Source organism: Passer domesticus, chromosome 9 (assembly GCF_036417665.1).
Source record: "Passer domesticus isolate bPasDom1 chromosome 9, bPasDom1.hap1, whole genome shotgun sequence".
NCBI classification, from domain to species: domain Eukaryota; kingdom Metazoa; phylum Chordata; class Aves; order Passeriformes; family Passeridae; genus Passer; species Passer domesticus.
Genome location: NC_087482.1, coordinates 11315816 through 11332500, shown reverse-complemented (window position 1 = coordinate 11332500; position 16685 = coordinate 11315816). Strand labels below are relative to the sequence as shown.

Sequence of the window (16685 nt, the reverse complement as noted above, 5' to 3'; positions counted from 1 at the left end):
CGCCCTCATGAAGCGAAAGCCGCGGCGCAGGCCAGCCCGCGAGCAGCACCGCAGGCAGGGATCGCTGCTTCCCCTCCTGGAGCTGCGGGACACGCTGGGCTGCAGCGTGGAAATCGCCCCCGAATCTCCTAAATCCAAGCCTGACTCCCCCTCCTCCGTGTGTCGGGAGCCGGGGCAGGATGGTGTGGGCAGCTCCAACCTCCCCTGAGCGGCCCCGCACTCCTGCAGCCCTTCCCGCACATAAACAAGTGTCAAAGACCTGTCTGCTCGCTGTGCCCTGCGAGAGCGCTGCCCTGCACCGAGCATCCCCCTCCTCCTTCACTTTCCCTGCCATCCCTCTGGCAGCGGGTTTTGTCTTTTTTTAAAAACCCAGGTGCCAAACCTGTGTGAAATTACTGATATTCACTGAAATCTGGCTGAGAAGCACTCAGTGCTCCCCTTCTGTACGGGAGGTCACGGTCAGTTTTGTGGCACCATCACCCCACAGCCGCTGCCTCACCTGCAGGTGGCTGGGGCTGCTCACCGACACAGAAGGGCTGTTAAAGGCGTGTTGAGCTTCATTTACTCAAGGGTAGAATTAATTTGTTTGAACTATTTATTTCAGATAAAATAATCCCTTTAAAGGCTGCTGCTACTCTGTAATTTTAGGCATGTCCATGTCCACCTGCCTTCACTTTGCTTTGGTCTGTGTGGAACTGCAGAATGTGACAAAATGGCATTTGCAAAAAGAACAAGTAAACACAGGCTTAATGAACTCACTTATTTTGCTTCCTTTACTTATGACTCATAAAATGAAAATCCTTTAATGTTGTAACCCAAATAAATTGCCATGTTGGTTGCCTCTCGACTGTACTGCAAGTAGGGAACAAGAAGGGCTGAGAGTGAGGGATCAGGAAAAGGTAAGGATGTGCTCAGCTCTGATTAAGTAACATTATCCTGCTTCTTTTGCTTTTGAAGGGTGGAAAAGCAAGAGGTGATGTCTAATCCTCCCGGGCAGCAAAAAATGGGTGGGGAACGCTGAGCTGGGTGCAGCACTTGGCAGTCTTTGGGGTGCAGTGATGAGGTGCCAGTGCTTGATGGTATGGATAGAAGGGGACACGCCTCAGCCTTGTGACATGTGGGGTTAATGGGGCAGAGCCACACCATGTCCCTCTGAGGGGACCTGGGTGGCACTGCCACAGCAGTGTCACATCCCAGCTCTGGGCAGGAGAGGTAAAAAATGATAAAAAAAATTAGTTTTTTATCTTCCTGGGCAGGAGAGGTGCAGGTCCCACAACACCTGCCAGACTGAATATCAGGAATGAAAGGGTTAAACTGAGGCCACCCTCTCCTGAGACAAGTCAGGCAGGTTCTGGTGATGTAGGGGTGATGTGGCAGCTTGAAAGAAAGGATAAACAGAGCGTGGTACAAACTGCTTGAAGAAAATGATCCAAAGAGTGAAAACAAGGCTGGGCAGTTGGGAAGCACAGGGAAAAGATGCCTCATCATGAAGCCCACAAGAACTGAGGCAGCAGCCAGCACACCCCACCCTGTGTGTTCACTCAGCAAGCATGAGGATGGCATTGTGGGGATATCCTGAATAAATAAACACCTGGGGTTTTCCAGTCACAGGGGGTGATATCACACCCACAGCACGAAACTGCAGGTGGACCATCACTGGCACAGAGAATGCTCTGTCCCTGCGCTGGCACCAGTGGTGCCACACCACAGATCTTCTCCCATCCAGTGCTGTGTGTAACCACAGCTGAAATCACACTGCTGGCAGCTGCAGTTCTCTGCAGAATCCCTCCACCCTGACCTGACACATCTTCAAACTGCCTTGCACAGAACTGCACCATCTACTAAAAAAAAAGTTAAAACAGTATTTTTCTCTTTTGCTTCAGCAATATGCCCAACCTTTTCCTTTCCCCACTTTTATTTATGACTCCTCTCTGCTGTCTCTGCCACTGAGGTATTCATCCACGTGTTCCCATCATTTCAGGTTCCCTTCCTGGGCCATCCAATCCCTCAGGTGTTACAGCTCCTCATAACCCACATTTTGTGAACAACCACAACTCCCATAGTGATGTCCATTTCAGCCCATTCCACACAGAAGCGGAAAAATTTCTTCCTGAGAAGGAATTAATGCAAGAGAAGTGGAGATCAGTAAATGACTACAATAAAAATACCCTTCAGCTTTCCTTTTTATTCTTCCATATTTTTCCAGCAGCTGCTTAAAAACTGGTATTCAGCAATAAAATGACCTGATAACATTTAGGTCTTTGAGACATAGATATTTTATTTACTGAAAAAGTGTTACTAAACCACTTTACAAAAACATTCACCAGGCTTTGCAGCATTTCCAGGAAAATGCATACAATTCCTCCTCTCTTTATGCAATCATTGTTTGCTCCTGTTCAAGCTGACAGATGGTATGAAAGTTTTGCACTTGACATCCATAATTGTCTTTCCCACAGGCGTGTGCTCATCGATGATGTGCTCATTGCATCACCTCCTGACTTGGAACATTTTTTTAAAAAGCTGTTTCACATATGAAATCCTGGGAAAGGTGAGGGCAGGAACGGGTATTTCCACTTTTGCTCCTGGTTGTGGGCTGTGCAAGTGATGTGATGTGTTTGAAACCCAGATGTTAACATGGTCACTGTATAAATACATCAATAAATTCGTCCAGGCTCTTGTCCATTCACACTGACTGGACTGTGGCCATCTAAGAAACCACCTGAAAAATAAAGACACATTCTGTTAGTCAAAGGGACTCTCACAACGTCAGGTGGCACTTGCAGGGAAATTGTCCATCAGCTCTGCCATGTTAGATTAAAAGGAAGCACTAAATTGCCTCATGTTTTGAAGTATTTTATATTTTATTTCACGCTATAATTTTTTTAACAGCCAAATAAGATTTAGTTTCTCAAGCAAGGGAAAATGTTTCGGAGAGTGTATTGAAATCAAGTTTCTGGCTCAGCGAGGGGAGGTGACCTGAGCTCAGTGCAGGAAAGAAGCTGTTGCTGTGGGATTGCACCCAAGGAGCTGTGGGCCAGCCTGGAGAGTGCTGCCTTTATGTCACACCCAGGGGACAGTGATGAGTGAGAGGCCAAGGCTGGCTATAAAAAGACCTTGCAGCAACTGGTTAAAGCACATCTTGGCACTATTAATGGATACAGAAGGGACATGGGTCAAGAAGCTCTTTGCCAAAATAACCTTCATTGCACTGTAATGTCAGAGACAAGGGAAGAGCTCCATGAACTCAAGAACATTTAATTAATAATTATTAGTACAATATTAATAAACTATTATTTACATTATTTATATCAAATAATTTAAGTATTTCTATTAAATAATTTATTTATATATTTATGTTAAATATTTCTATTATTAATTTAATTTATTATTTATTTATTAGTTCAATGAGGCATCTGTTTCTCCCTTTTCTCATCTGGGAAGAGAAACAGATGACCCAAAATGCCAGTGCTTTTTCACCAGCTTTTTTTCAAAGGCATTTCAAATTCCTGCAGTCAGAGGAATTGCTGAGGACATGTCCCCTGTGGTTCACTACTAATATATAGACAGGTTGGGTTTGTGGGTTTTTTTTTTGTTTTTGTTTTTGGTTTTTTTGTTTGTTTTTTTTTGGTTTTTTTTTTGTTTTGTTTTGTTTGTTTTTTGTTGTTGTTGTTGTTATTGTTTGTTTGGGTTTTTTGTGGGTTTTTTTGCATGAAGCTATGCTGGCAGTCTGGAAATTTGTGAGGAGGGTAATGGAATATTGCAACAGCCCAGGAAACTGCATATTGTACTAGTAGAAAAAAAATAGGAAGAGCAGAAACAAAGTTTCCTCCTCCTTTAGTGACAAAATACACAAACAAAAGATTTTTAAAATGTACAGATTGGCATAGCAGAGGAGTTAGCACATAATCAAGGACATTTTTAAAACCTGCTGAAATGCCATGAAAATTCAGGGCTATAAACACGTGGGATGCTCCAAGTCTGAATTGGAATATTCAGCACATTCGTCACTGGGCTGGAAAATGTTGCTGCTCTTCCAATTTCAGGGGTTGAAGGACAACAGAAGCATCTCAAACTCTGCTGATTGCAGGGGTGTGTTTGGTTGGTTGGTTTTTTGGGGTTTGGTTGGGGTTTTTTTGGATGTTATTTTTAATTACAGCAGAGTCATTTTTTGGAGCCTGGTGTAAGGGCTGAGGCAGAATCAGAGACACGAGACTACCAGAAAGATGGCAAGGACAATATACAGGATGAATCATTAAATAAAAATGTTCTTCCTTGTTGGAGATGGGCATAAAGAAATATTAGCCAGCAAGTGAAGGAATATCAGCCAAGAGAACACAGGGAGCTGGTGGAGGGGGAAGATGCTCAGGGGGTGGGCACCTCCCTTCAGGGCCCCACACTCAGCTGAGCTCTGCTCCTATAAAAAATCACTACAAAGTCAGACTGGCAATGGTTAAATGAACTAATTTCCAGCCTTGGTTCACTCTGATCCCACTGCTGAGTCACAGAACTCCTGCACGGTCCCTGCTTCTCCCACTTCCCTGGACACTCACCCAGGGCCCATCTCCTCATCAGAAACCAGGCACTGTGCTGTGGCAGAGCTGAGAAACTGCAGAGAAAAGACATTTCCATCATGCCCTCCTAATATTTCATTTGCCTTGGAATGAATTTCCTCTGCTCATCTTGTTAAAGACAGATTATTTTTGCTTTGCTCATTACACAGACCTGTCTAAAGCACTGTGTCCAAGGATGAAAAATAAATGAAAGCTCCAGTGGTGCCGTTACCCAGCAGAGCTGATGGATTGCACTCTCCTGTGGCTGCTTTCAGCTGCTGTGTCTCGTGAACCATGCTGCTAATTTCACATCTCAGTTACTGCAAAAATGCTAAATAAAGGTTTTGTTGTTGTTTTTTTTTCCATTTTATCCCTAAAAATGTGTGATTATTCACATGGCAAAAATGATAAATCTAAAGATTTGAAAAAGTGAAGAAGTGATGGCTTCAAGTCAGCATCATGCACACACAACTTTCATTTAAGTCTTGCTTAGCTGAGGAAGTACTTCCAGCAGAAATATTAATTTAAGATTTTCCTAACTTTCATGACCAGCCTCATCCTGAAGTTGATTTACTTTTGCTGAGTAATACAGGATTTGTCTTTAATTCTTGAAATAATAGGAAACAGAAAGAAGGCTTACTTAAAAAAACTACACCTAAAATGAATTTTTTGTGTGGTTCAGATATTTCTATTAAATTGGTTGTGCTATGTTCCCTTCCAGGAATTTTACATCAACAAAATATGGCACCAAAATCACTAAGCAGGGTAAAAATCCAGAAAGATTCCTTTGGAAAAGGTGTATTTAATGCAGCTGTAACACAGGGTGGAGATGAATAAAACACTACACAACTATTAAAATAAATATATGCTAAAATACCATACCTGTTTTTATGAAACTCTGAATCAAAATCAATCATTAAGGCCAACTGGAAAAAAACAAAGTTAAATAGAATTCATTGATTGTTAAGTCAACAAAAATCTGAAGAAAGATACAGATAAAACATTTGAAGATCTTTATTTTGTTTTTCTGTCCTTTTAATCTTGCATTTCTTTATTTCAACAAAAAAAAAAAAGGCAAAAATTCTTGGGAAAGAACCTGTTTTTAAAAAGTTGCTATTTAGAAGAGCTTGAGAAGTTGTTTATTGCATGACGACTCATTCCCACAATCTGTGAGTGCACTGCCACGTGCAAACCTCTTGTCTTCTCAAAATCTGCTAAAGTTCTACAAATCCTAATTTCTAAACCAGGAATAGAAGCATCAGTGAAGAACAGTTCTGCAAATTCTTCTACTTCCACTAGAGGATGTTTCACTGATCACCTTCAAAGGGCTCCCACAGCTCACAGAGTGGCACAGAGGATGATGGTAAGTGGGAACTTACCTACCAAAAAAAAAAAATTGGTGAAGATGCGCATCCTGAAATTACAGCCCTCCAGAAAGAGGTCATAGTTGACTATTCCCACAAAATAATTCAAGAATGTCCTAAAATTTGTAGAAAACAGAAGCAAACATAGTGTTTAGTTTAACTGACAGCTGAGCATTAGCTTGGCCAGGCTTTCCAGAACACACTACAATCTCCTGGAAAGGCTGGAAATGCACCAAGTTCAGGGCACAATGGAATATCCACAGGTGATTGTCAAAGTGTAACTGCAATTCAAACACTGGGAAGGTCACGTGTGGCAAAGGATCCTTCAGGGCTGGAAACTGAGACACACAAACAGAGGACAAGGAGTAACTGGGCAGTACTTACTCGGTGCTGGGCTGAGGGGTCCGGGGCTCCCTGCCCGTGGCCACGAGGCACTGCCAGCTCCTGGGGGTTCCACGGAGCAGCCCAGGACTTGACCCTGGAAAGGACAAACGGGGCCCTGCCCAGGCAGGGCACAAGTGCCCTGGACAGGAGCTCCTGAGGCTGCCTGGGGTCAGCTGGACACACAGCCCCTGGGACAGAAGGTCTCAAAGCTGCCAGCACTCTCCGGGGCTCGAGGGTTTAGGAATTGTCCACCAGGACCTCTGCCGTGCTTCCCTGTCTGCACATCTGGGTGCTGGAGTCACTCTCTCCCTGGCTGCACATCTGGCTGTTGGATTCATTGCTCTTTAGTGACTCTAGAACTCAATTTATTTCAGCACTACCCCACCAAGCTGAGTGAGGACGGGTCACAGACTCCACTCACCACCTCCTCCACCTGATCCTCAGTTCCTGGCCCCTCTGAAGTGAGCAGCACAAATCCCACTGCCTCAGCAGGGCCAGGATACCATTGGAAGGAATTTCCTTCATTTCAAATATGAAGAGTTGAAGCTCTTGGATTGCATTAAATGAGAAACAAAGAGTTTTAAATGATTTATTTGATTTCTCCACATGATCACAGTTATAGTTTTACATCAATAGGGTCTGTTACTACTTACAAACAGAATGCATATTAAAATGAAAGCACTCCTTTCTTCCCCAGAGTTACAAAAGGGGTCTTGAGCCTCCCCAGAACAGAAGCTTCTTGTAAGCATAATGATTTTTGAAGTCTTTAAGAGTCTGCATTCAAGACCTAATTCTAACAGTTTAATACAACTCAAAGCTGATTTAAGTTCCTAGCAGGAGATAGGCAACCTCAAAGTGACTGCAGACTTATAGTAATGCTAATTTACACACTATGTACAATTTAGATAATTCTCTATTCCCCCTACTGGTCCCATTTCCACCACCCCCTTTTCTCTTTTCCAAATTGAATCTTGTTATTGGTTCCACTTTTCTTTGAAATATATACACGAGAATCCATTTTTCAGTCAAGAAGTGCGATGGTATTTTACAAGGGAACAGCAAAATGCATGCTTAACTGCAGAAAACACACAGCTTCATATGGAACAGCAAGTCAACATCTAGAGATTCAGTGTTTAAATATCTGCTGACTGTCTTTCAGCTCATTTTATCAAGAAACAAGAGGCTTCTGCTGCATGCAGTACATGATGGGAAAATCATTCTACACTGTATGTTAGACTCTTTTTTTTAGCAATACAAGGCGCACATTATATTAGGATGAACTTTGATTTTTTGTTTCTTTACATTGTTGTACATTTCATTCTTAACTTAAAAAAATAAAAACCCCAAATATATATTTGATTGTTGTCCCAGAAAAGATTTTTTTTGTTGTTGCCACACCTTCATTCTTTACATTTCCCTTTCATTTGTCCAAATCAGCATTACTGCTTTGCCACATCGTTTATGGGAAGAGAGAATCACGGTCAGTCTATGCAGTTCTGTACCAGTTTGTAATTGGCAATGGTATCTGATAAAAAACCCTCTCCATTCTACTCCTGTCTGCAGGCTGAAGAATTCATTTTAATTCATTTTCTTAACCCCAGGCAGTGTTAAGTGCTGGAATTCTCCTATTCTAGGCACGACCCACACTGCTCTAAGCAACTGTTGATCAAGGATGGAGTCAGAGAGGTTTTACTATGACCCTATACAAGCAGCAAAGGTCTGGAGACTTGTTCTGACACCAAGACACTTTTGTTTGGTTGGAGTACATAGAAACACATAGTCTAAGAAACAAAACAGAACAAAACTAGGAAAAAAAAAAAAAAGTAAAGTCCACTGTTTCTCCTCCTTGGCTTGAAAGAGCAAGAACAGAGTTTCCAAATCCCGTGCTCTCAGGTTACCAGTTTTGGTTTCTAACCAGCCTCCAAGTGATCTGTGATTTCACACTCCCTGCAGGCCCAGGGCAGGCACATTCTCCTCCCCAGTGTCCATGGAACCATGTGGAAATGTTTCTGTGCATGCACGTTTGTGACATCTCCTCAACACTTTGGTTCACAAATACATTGACTGCACATGGAAAATCAGTGGGCAGGCATTAAACTGTGGCTCACTGTTTAAGCACAGAATATATGTAACTCTAATTTAAATGAATGAAAGGGTTTTTTAAACACAAAGCAAATGCAGATCTGGGAGATTTAACACCTTCAGCGTTAATCAACACAGTGAGTCAGATTTTCCTCTCCACTGCTACTGCATATTCTGCCTTTATTCCATCTACAGAATTTTACTTCCATTATGCCTCTGCATCTGAAACAAGTACAGACTCCATCACCCAGTGAAGAGGAGCTTTCTTACCTCTGTTTTAATTAAAAGATGCAGTTTCTCAGAGATGTTTGCACCTAAATGGTTCTTCATCTTTTCTGGAACAACCTATAAATTACAGTTAGACTCTACTATTGGTACAGATGTATGAAGAAAAGTCTACATATTGAAACATGTTATCACTTTACTTCAACTAATATCAACAGTAACACTGATATATTTTGCAATTATACAATATGTAGAGTGTAGCCTCACACTAATAACATTAGATGACATGCAGACAGTTCTACTTTCCCTTATAAGAACAGTATATATTTTTTAAACTGCAAGGAACAGAGCCTCAGGGGACCCAGGTGAGCCCTCTTAAGGTAAGCCGCAGAATTTAGAATAGAATGAGTGACACAGAAAAAGAATAATAATCACTTGTTTTCTTTTCATGGAGATCATTCTGAGGAGAAGGAGCAGAAGGGGAAAACATATTGCACATGTGTGAAACAAACGTGAACTGCTGGAAACAAAAGGCTAAACTCTAGATTGCTGTATTTGCTCTCTGTGGAGGTGAACAAAGTGCTCAGTTTGCAGTTCTGCTGGTATTGTGGTATCCATGGTATGAAAGGGAAAAAATGACTGAACCTCTCCCATCCTCCCCACGCTAGAGATGCCATGAACAAGCCAACAGGACAAGTCACTCTGTTGCTCCCATGTCCTCCCGATTTGGGACGCTTTTATTACTGTTTGTTTTCTGTTACACAGAAACCCGACTGGTTGGAGCTGTGATTACTTTTACCCATCTCTCACTGGAACTTTTTGCTCATCCTCTTCAAGGTTTGCTTTTAGGCTGGTACAGTTTTGCAGTTGTGATTCCTTTGTCTCTACTGTTTAGGTGTTAAGTCCTTGCAGTGGCTCAAAGTGCTGAAACTACAAAGTAGGTGCCATGGATAACTTTGTACAGGATTTCGGGATACAAATTGTAGAGAAATTTGCAAATTGTTTGGTTACAACACATAAGCAACAACAGCACAGCCTATTTTTATGTGATGTCTTGCAACTAACTGGACTATGGAAGTGAAGGTTTGAGCATAAACTCAGCCTGCTGAGTGCTGGGTGTTTCAAACTAACAAATGTGATGAGTAAAAATGGTAAAGCCACTTCATTGCTAGCACATGGCTACATGGAATTACAGATTTTGAATTTTTTTTTAATATATATATATATATATATAAAAACCCTATACTAAATTCTAAAACAAACCTTCAAGTTTTAGAGCACTTCCACTGGAAACACTCTGGACTAGAATTCAGCTTCGCTGGGGGTAAAAATGAGCAATTATGGTAAACAGGAACCAAAGTAGCTGAGAAGGATGGAGGTTTGCCATTTTCATGTTTGAGATGAATGGTTTTGCAGTGTTTACATGCACCTGGTGGAACTCTTCCCATGTGCTCGTTCAATCCATATGCTTACAAAAGAAATGTGGATCATGTAAATTCACAGTTATCACAGCCTTTAAAGTGTCTAAGAACTTGTGTGACCAATGCTCGGAGGTGCCCCCTGGTAGGTGGGCACCCTCCATTGCTACGGAATAATTACTGCATCTTAACGAGTTTGCTTACCTGAAATAGCAGAGCAGCTCTAATACTGATTACGTATGATATCATCGTGTGAATAAAATAAGGATTTATACAAAGCAGTATTGGACTATAACATTTAAATGCTATGTTACTTGGCACATTTAGTAATGATTGCTTAGAAATCTTAACAAGTCCAGGGGACTTGTGATGAAAATACTGAAATGTTTGAAATTGGTTTCTAACGTTTAATGGTTTTGGTCTACTTTCATATGCTATTCATCTATTATACTGTCCTATCAAGTAAGTGGAATTCCTTATAAAGTCTATATTGCTAGTTTTGTGGACTGAAAAAATTTCTTTCCAAGCACAAATGTTAACTATACAGTATATATATATATATATATATATATATATATATATTTATATGTATATATTTATATTATATAAAGTTTACTTACGTACTTTCATCAACCATATCAGGTCTACTTATTTTTTTTGCCCATTGAGAGTAAAAGAGCAAGAATGCAACACTTGGTTCTGTCTGACTTTGTTCCCTGTTTTTTTTTCATAGGCTAGCTTTTCATTATGTGTGTAAAATTGTCCAGGGGTTTGGTGTAAAAGGTAGCTTTCCTCAGATTCAGCAAGCAGCACGTTGTCAAGGCAAGTTTGGAAATAAGAACTAACCAGATGGTGGTGAACATCTATCCAGTAGATAAGTAAAACCAGTATGGCCTGGGCTAACTGGAATTATTTTATTTAGTAACAGCAAGCCTTTAAGCTCATTAAACGGCCTGGGTAAAAACTGACGGTGTGATTTTGTTGCTTCCTCTAAGTGCCTTTGCAGCTGGGTTTGGAACTAGAGTCACGAGGAGGGTCTTTAGGCCTAGACTATGGTGCTGATGCCGCTGTGTTTGGGCTTGGTGCTGGCGGCGGCGGGCGGCGGGGGCGGCCCGTGGTGGTGCGGGCCGTGGTGCGGGCCGTGGTGCGGGGCGTGCGGCAGGTAGGGGCCGTGCCCGTGGCCGTGCCCGTGCTGGTGGTACTGGTGCGGGTGCGGGTGCGGGGGCGGGTGGTAGTGGTGGTGGTGGTGGTAGGGCGGCGGGTTCTGGTGGCAGAACTGCGCGTGGTGCGGGTGCGGCGCGGCGGCCGCGCCCTCCGCGTGGTGCGGGGTCTGCGCGGCCGCGTGGCTCTGCGAGGGGGGCTTGCCCCTCTTGCTACCGAACAGGGACCCTAGGAGTGAGGAGGAGTTGGGCATAGTCTGGTGAGGGCGAGATGGACACTCTCGGGTTGATGTAGCTCTTCGGCGCATGTGAGGACTGCTAATGATGGACCCCTAAAAAGAAATTAATAGAAAATAAAAATTAAAAAAAAAATATCTTGAAATGTTCGGAAAGGGAAAAAAAAAAATTAAAAAAAAAAAAGAAAAGAAAAAGTTCACACTGACCCACAAACTCCTCCTTTAGGGTTAACATGGGTGGATTATGTTAGAGAGCTCTAGGGGAAATTTTATCTCCACCTTCCCTAAGTGGCCAGTGGGGCACTCATGCCCTTCTTAGAGGATGTTAAGCATTGAGTGATTTTCTCTCAATATTTTGACATAAAGTGATATGACTTCAAATTAAAAAAAAAAATGTCACGGAAATGTAACATGATATAAGACCTACGAGTGTGTTTTTAAAGGAAAAATACATTTTAAAATACTGCAAAAAATACCATACTTGCTTTTTTACCACAAAAAAAAAGCGCTAGATTAAATGCAACCTAAATAGTTAAACATACAGCAGCAAATATTACAGTTACAGCTCAGATTTTAAAATGGTATTTAAATATTTATTTATAGCAGTTTTCCACTACTATATATGACAGTGCTGCTTCTCAGGCCTACCTCTGCATTTTGTGTTAAATGGAACCATACCATTTTTGCCACTAACATTTCTATGTGCTTATATTTTTCTGACCTATGGTCCAACATTCTCTATTATTTAGCCTGGAATTTAGTTGCTGAAGTTGAGGGTTTGTATTTTTAAAGAGTTATGGGACACAAGAGTAGTTAGGCAAAGTATGCTAGATTTAAACTGTAATCTACCTAAAGCAAACACAAAAAAAAAAAAGAAAAAAGAAAAAAGAAAAAAAAAAAGAAAAAATCTGTAAGCTGAATTCAGAGACATGAACAGTATATATAAATGGTTTGAAGATGAATGAAATCTCATGAAATCCACATTGAATTCACCTATCTGAATAATTTTTTTTGTCCTCCCATGCCCTATCTGTGCAATTCCATGGTGTCATGACTGCATACATTTAGCAATTGAACTCAAAAAGAAGCAATGGGGATGGTTGAGCATGACAGTCAATAGTTGTAGCTAAATATCAAACAGCAAGAACAGTGTACTTGGTAACAAAGAGCAAGGTGGGCTTTTAAGCTGGGACCAGACTGAAATGGTGGCAAAAAGACACATCATATCCATTTAACCATGCTGGCAGGAACAAAGGGAACAAGGTTAGCTCAAACCAAAAATGGCATTGCTCTAAAACAAGCTGTCAGTGCTTTGTAAGCTGGAAGAATACAGAGTGAATAGCCTAGGCATGCATTTTACTCGTGGCAGGCAGGTTATATATATGTGTATATATATATATATGTTAGAAGAAAAAAGAGCAAAAAAATATGTATGTATATAAAAGAAAGGTTTGAAATGCACATCATCACATCCAGCTAGACATCAGGAACTTCCTACTTACTTCCATATTGCTGTCTAGCGATCCTGCACTGCTGCGTCGCCCACGCTTGCCTGCCCAGGACATGCAACAGCAGAGATTAGAGACTGCGACACGACCGGCGCCAGGAGCCGCGGCCCCACAGCCCCACAGCTTCAGGTCCAGCAGGGACAGCAACTCCCTGCACCTGCCTGCGTTTCTAGGGGATCAGTGGAAATTTGGAGAGCTGCTGGTGCTGGGGATCGGCTCACACGAGCGGGGGGTGATTATTTTGTTGGTAATTTGCACAACTTTTGAAGTAGAGGTGTTTGGGCAGCTGGGTTTAGTGCTGCGCTTGTGATGCTGAGCAGCAATGATTTTAAAGGGTTTGGTTTACTGGAAGCTAATCGGCCATGGAGGTTTTTTTTTCTTTAAATATTGAGATATAATTGTGGGGTGGCATTAACTTAAATGCAAAATTTAACGTTGAAATATTCTGAACTTCAGTGTGGGGCACTGTGAGGGCCATCGGTTTTATCAATTAATCCATTTTATCACTTCATCGGTTTTATCATTTTATCGAATTTATAATTTCAATTTCAGCTTTGAACCTCAGTGGATTTCATACAATATTCTTTCATGAGGTTTAAAAAAAACCTAAACTTAATTTTTGATCAGTAAATCTGGAATCTGTCTTGACATTATGGCTAGATTTTGTTTGTTTAGCTGTGCAGTGCTTTATCTTTAAGCATGTTGGATTTGTACTCCAACAGTCTCAAACTGCAAAAACTTTTGCCTAAACCCACACGTGAAACTCCAGACAGTTTGCCTAAAGAGCCAGAAGACCTCAGTGGCTGGATAGGACACAGGATCTCAGATTTTCTTTCTCACTTCACAGCAGAGAAAATAGCATCTGGCTGCAGTGGAAATAGAGATTTTTAGAAGCTAACTTGTGGAGCTTTGCTTTGCAAAGTTTCAGAATACTTTCCTGGCAGGGTGCAGAAACAAAGCTGAGCTTTGAGGAGCCCTCCTGGTGCTCAGAGCTTCCCTAAAATCTGCAGGGCTTTCGAAACCAAAGCTTTCTCAGCACTCTCTCCTTGTTTTCCTGCAAGGCCAAATATCAGTCTCCACCCTGCATTGGCTGCATTCAGAGTTTTCTACACGGAGAGGTAGTTTTGGCAGAGAATGTGAGGATTTCAGCATCACTTAACCAATTAATGATGTACCCTCATCACAGACACCCCAAAAGCACCTGTGATCAGAACTAGAGAGCAGTGGAACTGCTCACAGGGCAATTCAGACTACCCAAAGGATCAGGATGACCAAAAACTACCACCTGCTGGATTTATAAGCATAGTATTGACCTGGTTGGTCACAGAACACTGCCCTGAAACAAGTTTCTTGTAAGAGCTACAGTTCCAGGCTACTGGAACATTCTCCCCTCTTAAAAAGAGTTGCTCCCCAGTACAACCCCTCTGCAGTGACATTAAATTGAGGGGAAGGCGTTTGTGGTCAAGGTGTTGTGTTTGACTTGAGAAATTCATTGGGATTTGGAACAATTTCCCTGGATGGGCTCTTTGTCAAAAGCTCACTGCTTCATCTCCTGCTGCAGTTTTAGCCTCAGCCAAACTCTACTATCTTATGAGTCCCCCAAGAAAAACTGGGTTTGTTCATCCCTTATGTTGACTCCTAGTCAGGTTTGATATTTTGCTGCTCTGATAACGGGATTAGTACTGATTAACACTCCAACCCCTCTTGCTTGCTGATGCAAACACACTGCGGCAGCCACCTCGGAACTTAGCAGTCAGGGTTGCAAATAAGACTGAGAGCTGACACGGGGCATTAAACGTGGCCAAAAATGAAGGGAAACACAACAATCCAATGCCTTTTGCATATGGCAGGAGTCACAGTCTGATCAAATAACCACGGACACAGTAAATACGGACAGAGAGCGACAGATGGAATTTTGCTCAGAATAACTCCAGGGCAAAGTAGTACTTGCAAAGCCAAGAACAAACAGAAAAATCCACCTTAAATGCCTGTAATTTCCCTCAGATAGGCACTACTGCCGTACAGAGGCTTAGTTCTTTTTCTTAAAAACAAATTGATCCCGATTCTGTGCTGACATGCAGTGTGGTGGATTTACTCAGTAAATCCCCTGGAGCATTCCCCCTGCCAATGTGTGTTTATTCCAGACTGTTCCCTGGTCTTTGGGATAGCATCCCATCGCAGAAATGCCTCCCTGGAGCTCCAGCCTTCACATGCATCTCAGGGAAATTCTGAACTAGAACTGCACCCAAGCATGTACTGGCAGGATAATTAGTAGCTGTGGTACAAAGCAAGGTGGTATTTATCAAATCTGAAGATTAGTTTTGCTTAATATATTAAGCTTACTTTAATATTTTAATGCTGTTAGAGTGGACTTTAATTTATAAAAATAAATTTTCAATTAATTTAACCTTATCTGTTAGATATGAATATTCCTTGCAAGAAATATCTTGAACTTACACAAGTGTATGCCTCATATATGAACATGCACTATATAGGGCCAAGAACATTTCAAATTTATAGTAGAGATATGAAGTGATTACAAGATTTTTACAAACTTAACCATGCCAAAAGAATATTGAGCTTCATTAATAAAGGCCACTGCACCTTGCAGAATGGATGTGTGCAGGACACATCACAGGATGTGTGGTGATCTCACAGTTTAGGCTACAGATCAGCTCAGTACATGGAAATATTTCTCACTCCTGCTCTGTAGTTCTTGAAACTCTTCTGGGCCAGTGAGATAACTGATAGCTAAAGACTATCAATGATTTGATATTATGATTTAGTATTATGATTTGGCTTTGAGTGTCTTGGGGGAGAAAGCTTGGAAAAAAGTTTTAAGTTAAATTACTCTCTCCAATGACTGGAGAGACCACTTTTGAGGGGGAAAGTACTGTTTGCCACCTTTACATTTTCAGCTTGTTTCTGTGTGAAACAGGTACAATCTTAAGATTTCACACTGAAACAGAACTATTTTAATCCTGGAAATACCTTTGGTTTTGTTTTGATTTTGCAGTAATCTTTTTTGGCCTGTGGCTGTTTTAGACAAGCCCAGCTCTCAGTAACAGGAACCACTGCACCACCCTCACCTGGTCAGTACTACCTGGCTGTGCCAGTTGTGGAGTACTGGGGCAAACAAGAAAACTGCAATTTTTAAACCAGTTCAGTGTGTAAATACTACTCCCACCTTACAGATTAGTGATGTGGGAATAAAGTTTGAATTCCTCTGTAAACTCAATGTAAAAGCGCTGGGTCCCCCAGCAATTCAAAGTGGCTGGAATTCAAATTGAAGAACCTAAAATCAGTGCAATGGGACTGTTTCTGGGAGAAACAGAATGGGAAACACAGCCAGTCCAACTCTTTCTGCTCTGCTTTAGTGACCAAATCATTCTTCCTGTGGAACAGTGGCCATGAGGGGACATCACACTTTTCCCATCTTTCTGTAAACTCATAAAACTCAGCTTTAGATTCATTAAAATTTGCCTGGCTCTAATATTTTTGTATAAATTAAGAATTTCAAGGTCTGGAAAAAATAAATTCAGTTCTTCCAGCTCAAGAATGTGCAATAAAAATTATACATTTATCTTTAGAGAAAAATAAAGCCCTAAATATTTTTGACATATTCGCATCTTGGAACACTTGGATGTCACATTCTGTTTTATATTCCATGGAAAGAACTGTCAAGGCACAAGGAACAACAGCATCTCCCAGTGAAGAGATCCTCAGCACATCCTTCCCACAGCTGGGAGTTGAGCTGC

General features: G+C 41.6%; 1 protein-coding gene across 1 annotated transcript; it reads right to left on the bottom strand.

Moving 5' to 3' along the window:
• Positions 1-10923: 10923 nt before the first annotated feature.
• Positions 10924-13015, bottom strand: LOC135307148 (uncharacterized histidine-rich protein DDB_G0274557-like). Its single transcript, XM_064431786.1, has 2 exons — positions 12922-13015; positions 10924-11515 (listed from the first exon to the last, which is right to left on the bottom strand). The coding sequence occupies exons 1-2, from the start codon at positions 12982-12984 to the stop codon at positions 11069-11071; spliced, it is 510 nt and encodes a 169-aa protein (XP_064287856.1). The 5' UTR covers positions 12985-13015; the 3' UTR covers positions 10924-11068.
• Between the last annotated feature and the right edge of the window lie 3670 nt (positions 13016-16685).